The 20574-nt window shown below is 48.5% G+C and overlaps 1 protein-coding gene across 15 annotated transcripts in view; it reads right to left on the bottom strand.

Annotated features, from left to right (window-relative positions):
* Nucleotides 1-20574, bottom strand: part of Pax2 (paired box 2) — a 93446-nt gene that overhangs the window by 38721 nt on the left and 34151 nt on the right. For 11 of the 15 annotated variants that reach the window (XM_076922222.1, XM_076922239.1, XM_076922243.1 and 8 more), the window contains exons 5-7: nucleotides 11116-11201; nucleotides 9138-9257; nucleotides 3650-3718 (exon numbers count right to left, since the gene is read on the bottom strand). In XM_076922222.1, coding sequence (XP_076778337.1) covers nucleotides 3650-3718; nucleotides 9138-9257; nucleotides 11116-11201 — 275 coding nt within the window. The remainder of the gene's footprint in view (nucleotides 1-3649; nucleotides 3719-9137; nucleotides 9258-11115; nucleotides 11202-20574) is intronic. The other 4 variants (XM_076922242.1, XM_034508754.2, XM_034508709.2 and 1 more) reach the window with 1 other exon arrangement.

Genomic DNA, 20574 nt, shown 5'->3' with positions numbered 1-20574 from the left:
ACCGCTGTGGGTCAGAAAATGAGGGTCTCAGACAGCTCCAAAACCACCAGGGTTCTGAAGAAGGCAGGATGAGGAAGAGTTGCTCCCTGGTCTCAATAGTCTAGGAGGCTGCAGGCATGCTGGATCTCTCAACATGCCAGCTGCCTGACTTTCCCCATTGTCCAGTGGTCTCCAGAAAATGAGGCACACAGGAAGGTGAGCCCACAAGCAGCAGGGCCCAGGGGAAGCTCTGAGCCTGGCTACTCCTTCCTATGTTCAGAGTCTGTTCAAGGGGTGGCGGTGGGGAAATACAGCAGAGCTGAGGCAATCGAGTTCTTGCTTGATTCCCTTGCTGGGAGTAGGGAGGGGAAACCAGATCAAGATACAGGGCTGGATGCCAGTTGCCCAAGAGAAGCCATCCTGCTGTGATGGGTTCTCACATGAGGGCTAAAACCCAGGGAAAGTGAGGAGAGCCCGTTGGCCTTTGCAGAGAGTCTGTGGCCTTCACTAAGTTCTCAGAAGCAGAGACACAACAGTGCCTTTTCTCCTGGGGTGGCCGACCTCTCTGTTCTGACTATCTGTCAGTAGATAGAAAATGACCTCAGAATACTTTAAGCGGCTCCATCTTGAGCTGTAACAGCGTGAACTAGCTGGCGAACAAACCTAACAATTTGGCTTTCATCTCTAGCGTTTTATGGCTACAAATCTGTACCTGTCAGTCTTGCACAGCCATGGCTAAACTTTGTACCTCCCCACAGATAAACACATCACTTCTGCACAGAGCCCACGTGCAAAGGCTTAGCAGAACATCCACAGAACCCGAGTTTGCTTCTGAAGAGTCACAGGCTCGTGGCCATCGTTATCCAGAGAGTCCAGAAATATGTGATCTAACTGAGACAGAAAGAGACGGCTGTAGGTATGGCCAGTCCCATTTCCTTGGCTACCAAGAAGGTAAAATCAGACCTAAGAGTGAGTGTTCATAAATGACTTTCTCTGGAGTCTTAGTCACCTTGGAACCAAACTCTTTCTTGAACTAGAGAGTACTCAAGTTTTGAGTCCTTGCTAGAAATGAATGTTAATTGGGTGTTATTAATGCATCAAACCCCAGTATTTGTCTAGACAAGGGTCTCCATGTTTTCTGGACTTCCAAGGGACCTGTTGCTCTGAACCAATGCCTGTGACATGTCACAGGTAGTACACAACACATATGAAGCCATCAAACCCCAGTGTAATCCACAAAGAGCCCCAGTTTCTCCTCATTTCAGGGTTTGCTTTCTCTGGCTGGCTTCAGTTATCTTCAAATCTTTAAAAAAAATGTTAAGTGGAAAATTCCAGAAATAAACAATTCACAGGTTTTCGATTGTGTGTCTTTCTGAATAATGAGATAAAATCCTGAGCTGTCTGCTCGGCCCTACCCTGTGTGTGAATCATTCCTGTGTTCAGTGTATCCGTGACGTGCCTGTTGGTCACTGAGTAACTGCCTCGGTTATCAGATTAACTCTCAGAGTCCCAATCTATCACAATGATTGTTCTATTTTAGTATTGTTGTTGTTCATCTCTTACTGTGTCTAACCTATACATTAGACTTTTGTCTGTATGCATGGGGAAAAACAAAGCATGTGTAGATAGAATTGGGCGTGTAGAGCTCTCTGTGACTTCAAGTGTCCACCAAGGGATCTTGGAGTGACTTCCCTATAGGTAAGAGAGAACTACTGTATTCTCTAAGAAACAAATCAGATAGCATCCTCCTTTCTAGCTCTCTCTCACACTTTTATTCCTTCCCCATGTATGTGTGTGAGTGTGTGTGTGAGTGTGTGTGTGTGTACATGCTTGTGTATGTATAGGCACCAGGTGGGCATAATTGTACCCAGGCGATAGACTTATGTTAAGGAATCAGTAACAATCTCACTTTGTTGGTCCAACATGTGCGACCTTATTGTGTCTTCTGCCGCTTCTCAGCACTTCCCCCAGCTCCTTCAGGCTGTATCCTGTCCCACTGAAATAGCATGTAGTCAGCAAAACTTCCTTGTGGCCTTCTCATTGCGGGACAAGCTCAGATCCCCCTGAGTCCACCAGTCCCTTGCACAGAGACCAAAGGCCTCTTCAGGAGTCAGACTCAGTTTACAGTATCTGTCTCTCAATGCCAGCCCACACTCCTCCCAGGTCAGAGCAAGCCTGCCTTTCTAACAGTGTGCACCTGCACACGCTCCCCTAACCTGCTGCCATAGCAAACTGTACCCAGAGATCTAGGACCAGGACAGTTTCTCCGCTTCCCCAGAATTCCCCTTGCCTGTCTTCTCTGCCACCGGTTCTCTTCCCACGGTTCCTCCAAAGGACAGCTGGGAAGAGCTCGGTGACCAGGGCACGCCTGGTTTCCATTAATGAGATACACGAGTGTAAGCCAGCCATGGAGGCAGCCTACAAAAGGAGGCGATCACGGGCGGCCAGGAGCCGAGCTGCTCAGGTAATTGGTTTATCTATCTGGAAGCAGGGGGAGCAATCTCAGCACAGACAGACTAGCCGTAAAGTCTCTTCCTTAAGGCTATTTCCTTTGTCTTTTCAATTGCTTGCACATCCGTGTGAGAGAGGGAGAGAGTGTTAAAGAGAGAGGGAGAGGGAGAAATGTTAATTTGTGAATTAATGGCTTTTCTCAGCGGAATTGTAAATTCAAATGTCACCTCACACGGTGACACCACCGCTGGTCTGCTGAAGAAGCAATGATAAGATCCCCCACCTCCCTCAGCGCCCCTCCCTCCCCAAAGATAGCTGTGGAGTGGAACATGCTACTTTTAATTTGCAATAACAACACAACAGAGGTATGCAGTAATGACTGCCTCTTCTACCCTCCCGGCTTCCTGCCCCCCAGTCCAGGTGGCTCCCCCATTTCCTCTCTCCTCACCCCCTTCCTAAGCACCTTGCCTCACCCTGCTGCCCCCCCCCCCCCCGCCAGTGTCTGATCACATGGGGGGTGCCTTTGGAATTGACGATGCTGCAACCCTCTCTTCTCCTTCAATAATCAGGGAATTAATGACCCTGAAGTTAAAGTGAGGCTGATACCGAGGCCCTGCCCAGTGCTGGGAAAAAGCCTTCATTGTTTTCAAGCAGGAGGCGGGTAGCAGTGAGGGAGATTCATGGATGGAGATTGAATATGCAATTTTCTTTCACCTTGCCAAGAGCTGCCCCTGGGCTGTGCCTGGCCTAAATTTTTCCTTTTACCATCTCTGCCTTATCCGGCCCTCCCACCTCCCTTCCATTCTTTCCAGAAAATTACCTTCAAAATTGATTTCCACTTTTACAAACAAATATAATGGGAACACAGGAAAAAACTTGGGCCGTGATGAATTAGGGCTGTCAGGTGCTTCCAGGTCTCCTTTGCTTTTGTTTTACTACCCGATCTACTCTTTGTTTTTCCAAGGGCTAGAAAAACTGCCCCCATCCACTGAGCAGCTGACCCTCTGGGCCACCAGGCCTCAGCCCCAAACCTCTGCGGTGGCCCATGGTGGAAGTGATCCAGGTGCAGAGACTGCTAGCTTCTGGGGCTCCCGCTGAAAGCCTGTGCTTCTGCTCCAGTTGACTGTCTACCCTCAGACCCATTCTCTGACGTCCTCTAGCCAACCCCCCCAAGCTACTCCCCTTGACCCCCACGCCGTGCTCCCTCTAGCCCTCATACCTCTTAAAGTCCAGACCAGATGTAAACCTCCACCTCCTCTAATGTGTCCAGGACCAGTGTAAACCTCAACTGGAGTGAATAAGAGACAGACAAACACTGAGTCATCCCGAAGGACAAGCAGGTAGATCGGGGGCGGTCGCCCAAACAGGGAGACCAGGCCCCTCTTCAAAGAGATACAAAAGTTCTGAGCTACAAATCACATACAGTCTGAATGGGAAGTACTTCTGCCTCAGTCTCCCTAGTCTTGGGGCCCAGCCACTCCCTCCTAGGCTGAGGATAGCCTACTGGCTTGCCAACAGATATAGGTTGATACCCCGGGGGCTCTTGGGGCTAAACTATATGCAGGCCCATTGCTTAGGAGCATGAAGACTCAACATGTCTAGGTCTGGCTCAGGACTCTCTACAGCTACTGGTGCCAGCAGGTACACAGCCATACAGTACTCTGCCCAAATATGCACATTACCTACAACACTGCATGCATTCTCAGCACTTGACATTCCACACCCCCTTGCTCCCAAAGTTCTCAGGGGGGTAGTATACACACAGACCCTTGCATAAACCAAGAAAAAATATATGTGTGTGTGTGTGTGTGTGTGTGTGTGTATGTGTAGTACAGAGAACAAGCATATATTCTCCAAGGCAAATAAACTTGCATGTAGAAGCAGAAATGTGCACAGGAAGACAGATGGAGTCAGGGCCTTATATTAGAAAAAGAAGGGGACTTTTATATTTACATGCATAGAAAACTCTGGTTGACGCTTTTTAGAAAAAATGACAAGTAGCGCACTGGATAACCACAGAGCAACAAGTGAACAGGTAGATAAAGGTTGTCTCAGTTGTACAGGTGAGGCCAGCTACCCATCCTTCTACATTAGCTTATTCCAGAGTTACAAGGTGCCCCACTGCAGTTAGGGGGTCTAGGCCCAGATAGACTTCATTCTCTCACAACTTAATTTCCTTGTGAAATCTTCACAAGGAGACTGTTTGTTTGTTTGTTTGTATTTTCTTTTACCTAGATATACAGTGATCTGTCTTCTAGGATGAAACTGGCTTGACACTCTAGGCCAGTGGTTCTCAATCATCCTAATGCTGAAACCCTTTAATACAGTTCTTCATGTGACTCCCAACCAGAAAATAATTTTTGTTGCTACTCCATAACTAACTTTGGTACAGTTATAATGAATGTTAAAAAAAAAAAAAATCTGTATCTTCCAAAGGTCTTAGGTGCCCCCTGTGAAAGGGTTGTTTGAGCCCTGCCCAAGAGGTCATGACCCACAGGTTGAGAACCTCTGCTCTAGACACATGACATTCTAGAAACCTCTTCATAAGAAGTAAGGGTTGTTATCACTACATTTGATAGGGTAGATGGGGTAATAAAATGACTGCCCCAAGGTCACCCAGCTGAGTAGCTCTAGGATTCAAAGCCAGTGTACACAGTTAAGCCAGGGCTGAGTGAGACTTTGGCCCTGGTGGGTCGTTTTTCTCAGTCCAGGGGCGCCCCTAAACAGGTGCTGTAACTCAGTCCCCTTATGTGCTCCAAGCCCAACCCTGAGCTCTTAGGGACTTCTAGGAGGACACTAACTAAAGCAATGACCAGTGTTCTCCAGCAACAGCATCATCCAAAGCAGAAAGGTGCTTTGCCAGCACCTAATGAATGGAACTCAAAACCTCGTCCCCTGCAAGCTCACGCATACCAGCATCCCTCCTTCCCCCAGATCAGCAGACTCTCCCCATATGACTTTACTTGGATTTTTGGACAAGTTATAAAACTTCTCTGCATTTAACCACTGCCTCCCGTGATCAGCAATGCATTAGGCTGTAGCTGAGAGTGGCAGGCAGGGGGAAGGTAACAGACATGGGGTTTCTGTGGTTGGTTTTGTTTCTTTCCAGGCTGGGGATCAAACCTAGGACCTTATGCCCACTAGGCAATCACTTCAGCATTGCCGCTAGGCAATCCCCAGCCTCACTTTCGTTTCTCAGTCTGATTACAGATAGGTGGGTACCACTCTGTTTTCCAGCCATAGGAGCCAAGGTTATAACATTAATGGGATTGTGTTTTCTTAGATTCCCAGAGAACCAAGCTTTAATATACTTCCCCATAACTGTAGGTTGGATATGAAGGTTTCCAGGGTATTGATGAGGAGTTCTCCTCCTTGGGCTGAGAGACAGCTTATGTCCCAGGTGCCTCATGCATAAATTCTTTATCCCTCCCTGGTCTTTCTGATTGGGGTCCTGGATCCCTAGGAGGTGGTTCCAACCTTCTTGAGTGCCATATTTCTCCAAGTAAAGTCTGGGGTTTTGCACACTCCCAAGGGTTGGGAATCCTAACCCAACCTTATGTCAAGGCCGATTGCCCCTTGGTGAGTATCCACAGCCACTGATACAGGGTGGCACTGTCCATGTTCTGAGGGCCAGTGCCAGCAACGTTCTGGATGTTACCAGTTTGAATACCAGCAATTATTGCTGAGAAGGCCTTCACTAATGCCTGCCACACACTGTAGCCACAATCCTTGCCAGTGCCCGTCGCTGTGACGTGGCTAGAGCTAAAGAATGGGCCACAATATGAGGTGGGAGGGCAGAGGGGCACCTAGCTTGCCTCAAGACACTTCTAGGGAGATGTCACCACACTTGAGATCAAAGGAGGGACAACATAGCTGGTACATTTAGGTCTATCCCAGAGAAAACTTACTTGATCCCCTAGTTCCTCTAGGGCCTAGTTCCTGGATATACATCCCTGGTCTCATCCCAACACCCTATAGTCCTTCAGATCAATCTCCATTGTACCCAAAAGTCCTGGCCTGAGAGTTGAAGGACACACCTGGGTGTCTGTATAGGCTGTGCCCGAGGCGCCTCCTGCAGCGGCGACAAGGGACTGGCCTGCCAGCTGCTTTGCTACCTTGGCCTGACTGTAGAGTTGGGCTACATCATCTTGACACATAATTATCTCCCCATTCTTAATCATCTGAGCTGCTCCCTAATGCAAACTGGGCCCTGCTGCTTGGAGGCCTCTGGAGTGGGGGAAGGGAAGAGTCCTACAGCTCTCCCTTTGAGGTCTCCCGTCCATTGGCTCCCTTCCCATCTGGGTTCCATGGGTCAAGAATGGGGAAAGCTGGCATCCCTCCCAGGCCCAGCTTCCAAGGAAAGGATGATTTAAAAAAAAAAAAAAAAAAAGTAGAGACAGGACAAGAAAACCCCCGGGGGTGGGGGTGAGGGGTGGGGATGGCAGAGTTCCTGGTGCTTCTTGTAGCCTGGTTAGGCCTAGCAGATGAGCTTCTGAGGCCCTCACTATCCCTTACCTGTTGCTGCTTCCTGTGCTGCCACACTGATGGAGGCCCCAAGCCAACCCTGCTTCTATCTCTTTGCCCAGCTTCACTTAGGGATACAGAAGAACCTACCCTCTTGCATTGCATAGTCTTGGCCACTTCCTGTGACTCTGTCTACTTGGGCTTGCTTCTCAGAGATCCCTTCTGCCCACTCAGCACATCCTTGCTAAGGCCACCCTGCCCTTGCTGTTCATAGGCTTGATGCGTCAGATAGAACAGGCTAGCATTGTCCTTAACAGCCTTCTCAGCCATCACCCAGGGCCTTCTTCAAAGAGCAGCCCTTCCTGGCATCGAGCTCTCTCCCTGCCTCTTTCCTCCTATAAAGGGATGGCCAGATCTCCACTATACCATACCTGATGGGCTTTCTACTCCCTGGACACAATGTTTAACATATATCCTAGAGTATAAACTTTCTAAGGATAAGAATCATATCTCATTTGCCTCAGGGACCTTCTGTGCCAAGCTATTCTCCTAACTGACAGGCAGAGAGGCTCATTGAGTTGAACTGACTGAAAACAATGGATGTAAGCAAGAAGAGGGGAGAACATCCTGTTCCTGACCTCACTGGCTGGCTCTGCCCTGGGTATCCCCAGCCTCCCTTCACCACCCATGAAGGCTCAGGCAACAGAAGGCACACAGAACGTTAGCCTCAGTCCAATGAGGGAGAGCACAGAAGCATTCCTGTGGCCTTCCGGTCTCCCTGGACACCTCACACTCTCAACAAGGCAGGTGGCTAAAGAGAAACCCTTAGGGTTTGAGGCAGATTCTACCAAGGTACTCAGGGTGCCAGGGAGCTTGGCTGAGGCCTACATGTGAGAAGCTCCAGGGAGAGCTGGGGCTTAGGGCTTCTCTGGTAGCCTCCCCCTGCCCATCAGGGGCTGCCGCCAAAACAACCACAATGAAATTTAGTGAGTGGCAAAGGCCGTGGCAGCCAAATGGGTTTGGATATTTTGGAAGAAGGAGAAATAGAGCCAGACAAGCTGTTTCCCTGTGAAACGAGACCATTAGGGCTTCTGGCAGGAGGCCAGTGCCAGGTCATCACTGTCTTGCCAGGACTAGGTCTCTCCTGCACTCACTCTGTCCCTTCTGCTGGAGGCCAGGGCTCATATGCTGTCTTCCCTCTGCCTGGGTCTGGAGAATCCAGACTACAGCTTAAAGAATGTCAGCTTTGTCTCTGACGCTGTTCATCAACCCTTCAAGAGCTTGTCTATGCTTGGGATGACCAGAGAACCTACTGTCCAACCATAACATTTTTGAGGGAGAAAAGGAGACACTGCCTGGTTCAGGTGCAGGGACAATAGGCAAAAGTGTGACTACCTTGAGCTAATGGAACATATATATGGTCTGTACCCCCTTAATGTTCATCTTTGTTAGGTTCTATTTTATGGAGACTGTCTTTAGAATCCTTCACACCCTATGGAGACGAGAAGTTACTACTTCCCTAGCTGAGATCATGAGAGACTTAGAGCTGGAAGCAGGCCTGAGATATTGGTGTCTGTCCATCTGGGTGCTCAGGCCTCAAATACTACTATGCGCACAGTCTCTCCTCTAATTTTCTTTCATCCTGTGTCCTCCTCTTAATTCCTCATTCCTGGATCTATGGTACCCAAGGTACTGGCTGTCCCTTGAGGGCCCAGGGAGAAAAGGTGGGAGTCAGAATGGTGCCCACTCTCATGATGAATAGCATGGCGAGGGCCCACGACCAGCTTCCCCAAGTGACCAGTGAGAGCCGTGTCCATGTATTACAGAGAAAGGACTTCAAGGCCATCCATGTCTGTATCAGCTGCTACCTTCTAACAAAGATCAAGTGAGGCCAAAGTAGGCTGGCCTTTTATCCCTGGGTCAGATACCAGCTGTCTCTGCAACCTCTACAACCTTCTCAAGGTAAACAGTTGATGCCACTCCTCCTGGCATCCCACAGGGACAGCTGGGGTGAGTCCCAGCAGAAGGTGAGACCATCGGGGCTGAGCAGATGGTGAAGCTGGTGGCCCCACCAGCAGCCTCCCTCCCCCTCTCTGAGAGCCAGCAGGGCAGTGGGGGTACCTAGGCTCTCATGCTAAAACTGATCTCACAGCAGAGCAGCTGCAAGGCCCGCAGAAACCGGAGCTCAGAGTCCGAGGACAAAGCGTGCAAAGGGGGGAGCCAGAGCCCATCCCTCCTCCTACCTTCCTCGCGTTTCCTCTTCTCACCATTGGAGCGAGGAATCCCCAGGATCCCATTGATGGAGTAGGATCCCACTGGGTCGTTAGAGGCGCTGGAAACAGGAGGGGAGGCCGTGCTGGGAACTGGACAGAAGAAGGAGGAGACACTATCAGGATAGCAGTTGAGACTGAAGCCCCAGGCAGGGACAGACAGGCACAGAGGGCAGAAGGAAGGACAAGGAGCCCATATCCGCTTAACTTCCTCTGAGGCTTGAGGGAGGAATCACTCCCACAGACAGACATTGCAGGCTGTCAGCCCACCCTGAGGAAAGTGGTGACCGGTTGACCCAGGCCTCCTCTGCCATCTATGGCATTTACTGGTTCCTCAAGCCCCCTCCCTTCAGATGGATGTAGTATAGGCCCAGAGACTGCCAAGATTGTCTGTCTAGAAAGCAGTTCAGTGACCTTTTCGATAGCACAGGTCCAGCTATGCTCTCTGGAGCCACACTCTTCCAATCCCACCTAATCCAAAGGTTGAGCAAATCCTTTGAAACAAACCCCAGCTCGCTTCTCAGTCTCCTGGGTGGAGTCTTTACCAGCCCTGATTTAGAGTCTAGGGCTCCCTAAGATCTGTCTCCTGTACTTGGGAAGACACAAGTTGCTCTCAATGTTCTCTGGAAGCAGCTCTCTCTCCCAGCTGCTACTGGTCTTCAAATCACTGGAGAGGTTCCTATTCCCTCTTGGGGAACTGACTAGTGAACCCATTCACTATACTATGATGAGCTCAGGTATATCTGAGTACAACCCTCCCTCCAGCACACTAATCCAGGCCTTGGGAAACATGGCTCAAGACTCTCAAGACTCCAATAGTGCTGGACCAACCAATTCTATCTCCTGCTGGTCAGGAGGGAAGGAGACCAAGGAGAAGTCAGCGTGTGTGTGTGTGTGTGTGTGTGTGTGTCCCTCTCCCTTTCTCCCTTTCTCCCTCTCTGTCTCTCTGTCTCTCTCTGTCTCTCTCTCTGTCTCTCTCTGTCTCTGTCTCTCTCTCTGTCTCTCTCTGTCTCTCTCTGTCTCTCTGTCTCTCTCTCTCTCTCTCTCTCTGTCTCTCTCTCTCTCTCTCTCTGTATGTGTGTGTGCACATGCGCTGCAATGAAGATTGCAGCATTCTGGCAGGCCTGGGCTGTGTCTCTGAGATCTCGTGGAGGGCTAAGAGGTCCAAAGAGGCAAAGAGCAACAAAGCATATGAGGCAGAGACAAATAGATAAGAGGAAACAGGCCAAAAGAAAAGAGGCCAGAAGGAAGAATGGAGAGAAAGAGACAGACAGGTCCATAGCCATACCCATGAGGACTGGGAAAGAAGGGAGAGATAGGGAGAGAGAAAGATCAAAGACTGGACATTTGGAAACATGTTTGCCTACCATGCATAAGGTTATGGGTTCTATCCCTTCCCCCCAACAATTGTTTTTTTTTAAGATCTACTTTTAAAATGTATGCATACATGTGTATGCATGTGCCCATGCCTGAAGAGGTCAGAGCAGTATCGGATCCTCTGGAACGGGAGTTACAGGTGGTTATGAGTCTTGCCCGATGTGGGTCCTGGGAATCAGACTTAGGTCCTCTGTAAGACCAATACATGCTCTTACCTGCTGAGCCCCGTCTCCGCCCACTTCCCCGGAGATATTTTTTTAAAGGTTAAGTAAAAAAGTAAACATGGAAGAGCATGGGACTTAAGGAAGGATACGGAAGGAGATTGAATCAGAGGCTAATGGCAAGCTCAAAGACAAGTGGGCTAGGGGCAGGAGGGGAGGGCAAGAAAGGGGAGGGGGAACACAGACTGAGGAGGACCTGTGGGAAGCACTGAACTCATACCATCAAAGAGACCCTAGGAGGGAAAGGAGTGATCAGACAGCCTTGGAGCTCTCTGGCCTAGACAGTTCCCAGGGCTGGGCTGTGTTTTCTGGCATTTTCTAAGTTGATTTCCCTCTTCCCTGAGCCCTCTTACCGATGGTATGGCCAGGGGCAGTCACTCCTGTCCCTGCCCCATCCGGCGTTGGGTGGAAAGGCTGCTGAACTTTGGTCCGGATGATCCTGCAAAGCACCACAACATTGTCACAGATCACATGCCACATGCCAGGCTCAGGCTTCTCCTGCCCAGCACAGCCCCTGTCCTAACTCACCTGCCCCTGACTTCCTAACCTCACCCACTGCTGTAAAATGTGAGGCTTCCCTCCTGTCTGCTCTGCAATCCATTTAGCATGGCTCTGGGCTGGGGGGGGGGGGTCTGCACTCTCTGGTGCCCTGAGCCCTGAGTGCCAAACTGAACTGCAGCTTGAGTTTGGGAAGCAAGGATTAGGGCACAACCGAGTGGAGAACAGTGTCTTTCCCAATTCTGAGTTGTGAGTGCAGAAAGAATACTTTGTACATTATATAGATGCATCATCCATCAATTAAAAAAACCTATGGCCTATAGGAAAGGGTAGAATAGAAGGTAGGACATCTGGGAGGCACAAAGAATTCAGGGATAGAGCCAGGCACGGGAGATTCACCCAGGAAGATGTGACCAGACAGACACATGGCACCTGAGCACAGGTAATGGTAGAATGTAGGTTAAAATGAATGGGATATTTTAAGTTACGATCTAGTCAGAGAAGACTATACAGACTACAGAGCCTGGCTATATGGCTAGGGTCTTTGTAAATGTGTTTTGAATCTGAGTCTTATTTCTGGGAGCACGGGAGCTAAGAGGAAGAGCCTGGATTACTGTTCCACCTTCCTTCCTTAGTCACATATTTACCCCCTAGTACCAGGAACCTCTGGATCTGGAGGTCATTTTAGCCAGCTTTCCAAGCAGAACCATATCACAATTCTCCAGAGCCAGGGAAGGAGCTTCCTCAAGTATTGCAGGAAGGAGAGAAGGCAGAAAGGCAGGGGCCGGGCCACAGGTGACCCCACAACAAACAGCACCTGTCCCTTTGCCAGGCATCAAGCCCCACACAAGCTTCTTCTCATCCGACTGGCTTACAGCTTCCTTTCCTACAGGTCTTATGAGAGTCAGAACTTTATGGGACTAGTTAAGGAGCATCCCTGTGCACCTCCGGGAAATAGAGGAACAAATCAAACCTTCCCTGGAGGAATAAACCTGCTGTGCAAGAGTCCAGGAAAACACAGAGCTCCCTAACACAAGAGACCAAGCCCAGGGACTGGGGAATGCTTTTCCCTACAGACCCAAGCCTCCCACCCTGTCCAACTCAGTATTGCTCTTCCCGACAGGAATCTAAGTTCTCATCTCCCACCCAGGTAGGTTGCAAGCTGTGAGTCTCTCGGCATTAGCTTTTACTGATTGCTTATAGGCACGTAAGTAGGCGCTTCTACGGGCACATTCTTACAATGCCGGAAAGTTGGGAGGGGGGATTTATATTTAAAGAATGCCAGGTATGCCAGGGTAACGAGGCAGCCCTTTATCAGAGGAAGAGCCCACCTTGAAGGTAGGGACCTGGGGCAAGAAGTGATTGAGGTGGAGCCCAGCATTGACCCAAAGCAGAGCTGAGCCGGATGCATGCGGGGGTTGATGGGCACAGAAGGTAGTAGAAAGTATACCAGGCTGTACAGCAGGGACAGTGCTGGTTCCTGTCATTAAGGAGCCACATGACTTCGCATTTATCACTTTGTGTCTTCCTGCTTCCTTTTTTTCAACTTAAGAATAAAGGGCTTACAGGCACACAGCATCTCCAAGGTCTGGGGGGGTTAGGGGGTGGAGGGGAAGTTAACATGATTCTAAGATGAACATGATAATAGAGGGGGTGCATTATACACAGGTGCTGGAGGGGGGGTGGAAGATTAGTGGGGAAGCCAAGGGGGAACACAAGGCAGGGCCTAGACCCACAGCCAGAAGTAGTGGAGGTGTGCTCAGGAGGCAGAGGAAGTAGGGCCGAACGGTTACATCAGGTGGTCCAAACAGCTAGCTTCCACCCATTGAAATATTGCACATCACTGTTATATATAATCTATATAACTCATATTCTGTTAATTCTCACAACTTCCAAAATAAATGCTATCATCTCTATTTTGTAGATTGAAAACCAGAGGAGACAAAGGTTAGTGATTAAGGCTTCCTCAGGACCACACGACTGGTTAGAGTGGCGGCATCCCAATTCAATCCCTGAAACTGGTGTCTTCTGCTACTTTGTGAATCTTCCCTCATCACGTAAGAATCAATCCTCAGAGGTCTGAAGCCATGAACAGTGCTCAAACTAGAGGAGACATGGCCAAAGGGATTGAGCCCAGGAAGGTAACGGGTAGGCATAAGGTGATAACAAGTGGGCCTCACAAAAGTGTAGCATCTTCAAGGGTGTGAAGGCAGAGAAGCAAGAAAGAATAGCCAGGATTTGGTAACTAACCGGAGTCAGCCCTGGCCCTAAAACACTCCTGTGTCACTGGAGGCTTGGTGGTACGTGTCATTCTGGGGGATAGGGATGCAGGAAGGTGAGTGGCTTAGGAAGAAAGTGTGATGTTGGCTCTGGGTGTGTGGGCTGGGCAAGTCCAGGTATAGCTGGCCCATCAGGAAGGAGTTATCAGTAAAGGCGCATGGAACCAGTGTAGATCAGGGTGGACTGAGGAAGACATGTTAAGATTTAATTTACAGTGCCGATGGTGCAAAAAAAAAAAGTGCAGGGGACTAAGAATGAGAAGAGACATACATCTGGGGATCAGGGTGGCCGTTAGTGACTTTGAGGAGAAGTGTCTGAGCCAGGCAGCTAGAACAGGGTCCTGGCAGGAGAGGCACAGGGAAGAGGGGCCTGAGTCCTAAAAGATGACTGTGGTGTGGAAGTCAGAGGGTGGCCTAGCAACCACAGATGTAGGAAGGATGGTTCAGGGCAGGAAAGAGTACCAGAGAAGAGAGTGAGGTTGCCAGGGAGACTGTGGAAGATGCAGAGCAGGGGAGAATAATGGGGGAGGCCTTCAGGAAGAAACCTTTATAGCTTTGCAGCCTGAGTCAGGAGGAGGAGGAGGAAAGACCACAGCAGCTGAGAGCGATATGGCCCCATCTTCAAGAAAGACTAGAAGGATGCCAAGCATCTCTTCCTACACAAGCTCCCAGGGTCTGGTGGACCTGCAGTGGCTCTGTTTAAAGGCTGACAGGTTCTGGTCTAAGGAGTTCCAGAGCTGGGGACAGATAACTGGACTGGCTGTGGAGTTCCTGTCTTTATTACCAGAGCCTCTGACCCCTGAGGCACTGATACAGATTTAGCTGAGGCAGCTAGTGATGGAAAATCGCTATGCCCTGACAGCAGCTTGGTGCTGCATGGGAGAGAAGTTGGGCCGGGTGTCTGCTATGAGTTATTAAGGCTTTTGGTGTCCATCCATGACCCCAGGCAGTGGACACCTGCCAGGTCCCAGAGCTGATCATAGGGAATTTAAGAATCAGGATCGTGAAAGCCCTATGGTTATCCGTATTCTGCCTACATTCTGCGCTCACCCCAACGTGGGAGACTCCCCCTCCCTATCCAAGCAGGCTTTCTGACACAGGATGCTCTTTCCTCCTCCATGTCAGTGAGAGCTCACCCTGCTCCCAACACAGGGACTACCGGGATCTTAGTGTCTCCCCAGGGTGCTTTGTACAGCTAAGGGAATGCAGGTTGGTTGTGTTTTTTTTTTTTTTTTTTTTTTTTTTTTTTTTTTTTTTTTTTTAGATTTATTTGTTTTATTTCATGTGTACGAGTATCTGCCTCCTGTATGTGTACTGTGTGCATGGATGGCATCCATGAAGGACAGAAGAGAACACTGGGTCCCCTGGAACTGGAGTTCCGGACAGCTGTGAGCCACTATGTGAGTATTAGCAAGCAAATCTGGGTTCTTTACCCGAGTCTCCAATGCTCTTAACCATTGAGCTATCTCTTTATCCCCTGATTTGTTCTCGTTTTCTTTGTTATTTTGAAATAGGGCCTCACGTATATAACCCAGAAACACCTTAAAGTTGACCCTCCTGCCTCCCAGGTGCTGAGTGATAGCAGTTTAAGGTCTAGTGAGGGGATTTGGGATGAAGCTCCAGGCTCAGTCACCTGAGCCAGGATCCCAACTCTGTTTCCTGGGATGTCCTTGGACATTTCTCGTTCCTTTAATCTGTAAGATGAGATAGTACTACCGTGTACCTTCCTATCTATGGCCCTGGTGAGGATTAAGAAGGATAATTCATGTACAGTGATTAGTATGATGTTTGGCTCGGTGAATGCTAGCTGTAAAACTGATGTTCACACTTGTGTTATTATCCCTGTGGGTGACCTCTATGCCCAGCTGCTTTCAATTTAAGGGCTGAGCCAGGTGCAGGCAGGAGGCCTCCCTTCTCAGTATGCCCCAGCTGGATCAATGAAGGTACTACCTGGGAAGAAACGGAGAGGATAGGGAAAAACAGCAGCGGGGTCCTGGAGGTTGCAGTCAGAAAGTTCCGGGAAGACAGACTGGGGACCGGACCAAGTTCTACCTACATGCATTGGGAAGGACCACAGAGGATTTGATTTGGGTGTTGGCAGGTGTGTTGGGAGGGCTTTAGAGCAAAGGAGGATGAAGCAGGTGGTAAAGTCACTTCCTCTTTGGTTAAATTCCCAGGAGACCTCCACTTCCTCCCACTGTGAAGCTCAGAGCAGCCTCAGGGGGCTCCGATGGAGACAGACAAAGGTCCCTGTGAGTGTCCCAGCAAGCCACTTTAATTGGCAGAGAGATAGCTAGCTCAGCCTTCCACTGGGAGCTCAGACTCCTACTTGACCCTTCTGCCTCCTTCTCCTCCTTCTCCCATTGTTTCCTCTGGTTTTCTTCTCTGTCTCTTCATCTCTGTCTTCCTCTGCCCCTCTTTCTCTCTCTCTGTCCATCTGTCCATCTCCTTGCACCCTGAAGTCCCACTATGGCTGTGTGAGTTTATCGATTCCTGGGAGCTGGGGGAAAGCAGGAGGTAGGGCCGGGGTGCAGGGCTCAGGGATGGAAATAGAAGGCTATAAATTATTTGTGACAGGAAAGCAATAGTGGCAGAGTGCTGAGCACAAGTCCTGTGTCACTATTAGATTCCTTTTAGCCTGATGACACTGTAAAAAAGGTTAAGTGTCTGCTGGAATCGTACACCTGGGGGGCCGGGTTGGCCTGGGAGCAGAACAAGCCACTGAGAGCAGGTATATCAATTCTCTAGGCCAATAATATTCCTCTCATTGATCGCCACGCAAAGTTCAAAAATCTCATTACAGCCAGGCAGACCGGGAACTTTTTACAAATCAATAGAATGATATAATGTATGTATACTTAGTACAGATGTATCTATTCATCTATCCATCCATCCACGGTCTGCCTCAGGGTTTCCAAGTTAGCCTACCCATCACATTATGTTATGTTATGTATGATACTATATTGCATTATATTATATGGTAATAAATGGTGTGCAAAAACTTCCCCTCAGGTGGAAACAAGAAGCAGTCCTATTAGCATTGAGATGACCTCAGACAGCTCACCTTGGAAGGATTAGGCTGGTCAGGATTGCCAAGAGAGATGCTTCCCCAGCTGAGGCTCTAGTGATAAAAAGCACTGTGAACTGAATCTTTCCTGTGTGAAAGGCAATGTTCTAAGCACTTCAAACATTTCATTTGCTCCATCCCCCTAGGTACCCATCTTGCAGATGGTCATAGGGCATCTATTTGTATATGGCAAATCAGAGATTTGAATTTAAGTAGGTGAATTCCAGGGTCCATACCATCAACTACTCAGTACTACTGCTGCCAGAGAGACTTCCAAAAGCACTGACTCACAAGCTTCTGGGTCCTGTATCTGGTAGTCTGTTCTTAGAAACAAAGGTTAAGAGGCTCCCCTGAAACTCACCATTCCTCCCCAGAACGGGGGAGCAATGACATCTGTTGGAGTCAGCTACTGAGGATCTGTAGATACTGGGTCTCCAAGAGTGTCCTCAGAGAATCTTTGCTCACTAGCTTGGAGCCAACTGTCCTCCCAACTTTGGAATTGTTTCCTCAAGGAACAGCACACTTCCCCCACGCCTGGTCATATCACTGCTTTTCTCAAAGAGACTTACTAGTAAACTGTCAATATTGACACATGTGCCCTATGTACATATATAAACCAGTGTAGACTGCTCCACTCTGGAGTCTACAAGGAGGTACTTAATTCCCAGGTTTCTATTTGTAAAGTAGGATGGGGAGTGTTTTAGACTAGCTAAGCTGAATGCTCACTGAGCCAGATAACCAATAAGAGGGCGGGGTCTCTGCCAGTGACTTCAAGCTGCCTGGCTATAAGCTGGATCATTCTAAAAAAACAAAACTATATTTGCTTCAGCAAAGCATAGCTTTTCCAACAAATGCAGATGATTGCTTCATCTCCACTCTTTGAGCAGTGCCCATGTGGGGCAAGTATCCCTAGCTCATCCCTGAGGTGAGCCAGCGGGGACTTTTCCTAGCAGATCCTCAAGAGAGATGTCATAGATCACCCAGGAAGCTGCTACCTCTCCTGACGGGGTGCTTACCCCAGAGGGCCTAATGGAGCTGAGTAGCCCCTTCATATAGATCGGAGGCCAAGATTTACGTTCTCCTTACACAAGGACCCCAGGACATTCTGCCTCTGGCCTCCCCAATGGCCACTATGAGGCACTCCACGCATACTCTCCCTTTGTAGGCTCTCCTGCTGTTTGTATAGTTTAGAGGTGTTGCCCAGGCTTGGTCAGTGGGTTTTAGTTTAAACAATGAGAATACCAGTGAGGTGAGTCAGGCCATTCTTTATAGCTGAGAACAGGCCTCTCCTTTCCAGCTAGAACAGGACACAGCTAGAACACAGGTTCTAGGTTATGAAAGACCTTCCCTTTCATGATGTCAAAAGCTCTTAGACTGTACATATGCATATGCATATACATGCATACATACATATGTATACATGTATATATACACATGCACACACATGTATACATAAATATACATACACACATTTATATACATATACATACATACATACATACATATCCATATATTGAGACAAACAATCAAACAATGGTGGTGCTCAAATAGTCTAGGCTCATGTCTTTTTTTTGTTTGTTTGTTTGTTTGTTTTGAGACAGAGTTTCCCTGTGTAGCCCTAGCTGTCTTGGAACTCACTAACTCAACCTCCCAAGGGATGGTATTAAAGGCATGTGCCACACCATACCTGGCCCCAGGTTCACATCTTAAACTCAATATATGTGTAGCTCAGGCTTGTCTCGTACTCTCATTCTTCCTGCCTCTGTCTCCTGGGGGTGTGGACTGTAGGCATGCTCAGCTGGAAGTTATCCTTAAGCTCCGAGAATGAGGACCCTTTTAGAAATCTTGCAGAAGGGTGTCCTCAGATGACGGCCCTGGAACTCCATGCATCAGAATCCTCTGGGGCATTGGCTAAAATACAAACCCCTCGGTCTCTCCTTGGTCTTGGTAAATTAAAAATTCTGAATTCTGGGGGCTGGAGAGATGTCTCAGTGGTTAAGAGCACTGACTGCTTTGCCAGAGGTCCTGAGTTCAAGTCCCAGCAACCACATGGTGGCTCACAACCATCTGTAATGGGATCTGATGCCCTCTTCTAGTGTGTGTCTGAAGACAGCTGCAGTGTACTCATATAAATTAAAAAAACAAATTTTTTTTAAAAAAATCTGAATTCTATAATCTAAGAAGATGAGCTCAAGCCAGGGTGTGAGGGAAGCACTGGCTAGCTGGGGGTAGGAGACTCAGGAAAGGTCTCAGTGCATGAAGTCAGCTCTTCACTTATATTTCAGGCCACATTGCCTACTGTCCAACTCCAACCAGCAGCCACCAAAATTCCCCAAACTATCATTTTCTCTGTAGAGACTAAACTCCAGGTTAAAGATAAAAACACTTCAGAATTTCAAAATAGTTCTTGTGCTTTCCAGGATGGTTGACTTCTAGCTGTTTTCTAGATATGATGCAGTGATGCAGTTTCCTATACCAGCCTTCAAAGATAGGCATGGAGGACAATAACCCTCCCATTGTGTGTCCCTGGGAGCCTAGGCCAGACACAATTTACCAGGTTAGATGGGCCATGGGGCTGGCCCAAGGGGGCAATAGTGATGGTTTCTGTGATGAACGGTAAGCATATGGATTGATTTAACTTCAAGATATGCATAGGTTTAAAAATTAAGGGGCAATGTGTTTAACTAACCATTTGGAAACCAGTCTGTAGTGCATGCCAAGCCAGAGCGTGACCAGACTACCTCCTCCCGCCACTGGCCCTGTCCTCATCTGTCAGGGCTTCTGGCTAAAGCTGGGGTCTACCAGCTGTTCACCCCATGGTCCTGCCTGGAAGAGGCTGGTGGCTCAGGGACTGCCTGATGTAATGGTAATCGGTCCAGCTATAGGCTCACTACTGTGGTGAGTCTCTCCTCTGCTCCTGTCTGTTGTCCCTACCCCTCCATAAGCATGCTGACATCCCTCTGTAAGCAGAAAGAAGCCTGCAGTGATATTGGGCTTTCTGGTGACTTCCTGGCCTCACTGCCTCTAGCCCTTGTCACCTCAGCTACTCATGGATTCAAACAAACAAACAAACACCAAAACAATCCATCTGTCTCTGTCCTGAAAGAGAAGGATGCAGCTAAACCCTACCCCTTCTTCCTATTATGGATAGAGTCAGTTTCTCAGCCTAGCTTTCAAAATCTTTCCCACCTGCCTCCTGCTCCATAGGTTTCCAGTCAACCTTTTTCTGTTGTCCTCATTTCCTCAGGGTCTAGCACAGAGCTGAACTCTTTCTTTGCTTACCCACTTTATCCTGAATCCTCCCAGGGACTCAGTTCAGCACGTACAGATGTCATAATTCTTTTTTTTTTTTTTTCCATCTAGCAACAAACAAGACCAGCTATAATGTAAGAACTTAATAACTATCAAATTATTAATATTGTTGGAACAGAAGAATCTTATGGGATATTATGGGCTAACATATGCGCTACATATGTACCAGGCATTGTCAGAAGTACTTTACATGGAGTTTAAAATTTAATTCTTGCAGGGTATGGTGGTACATGCCTTTAATCTCTGCACTAAGGAGGCAGAGGCAGTCAAATCTCTGTCAGTTCTAGGCCAGCCTGGTCTACATAGTGAACTCAAGGACAGCCAGGACTATGTAGAGAAGCCCTGTCTTAAAAAATAATAAAAAAGCCAGGCAGTGGTGGTTCACACCTTTAATCCCAGCACTTGGGAGGCAGAGGCAGGAGGATTTCTGAGTTCGAGGCCAGCCTGGTCTACAGAGTGAGTTCCAGGACAGCCAGGGCTACACAGAGAAACCTGTCTCGAAAAACCTAAATAAATAAATAAATAAATAAATAAATAAATAAGATGTAGTCTTTGTGCACCTGTAGGTGCCTGTCCCTATCCTTTAATCTGAAAACTGAGGCTAAAAACTTTAGCTAATTGCCTAAGTCACACAGCATTTCTGCAACAGAGCCAGA

The sequence above is a fragment of the Arvicanthis niloticus genome, chromosome 1 (assembly GCF_011762505.2).
Source record: "Arvicanthis niloticus isolate mArvNil1 chromosome 1, mArvNil1.pat.X, whole genome shotgun sequence".
NCBI classification, from domain to species: domain Eukaryota; kingdom Metazoa; phylum Chordata; class Mammalia; order Rodentia; family Muridae; genus Arvicanthis; species Arvicanthis niloticus.
Note: the sequence above shows the minus strand (reverse complement) of the source record. Positions and strands in the feature narration are given on the sequence as shown.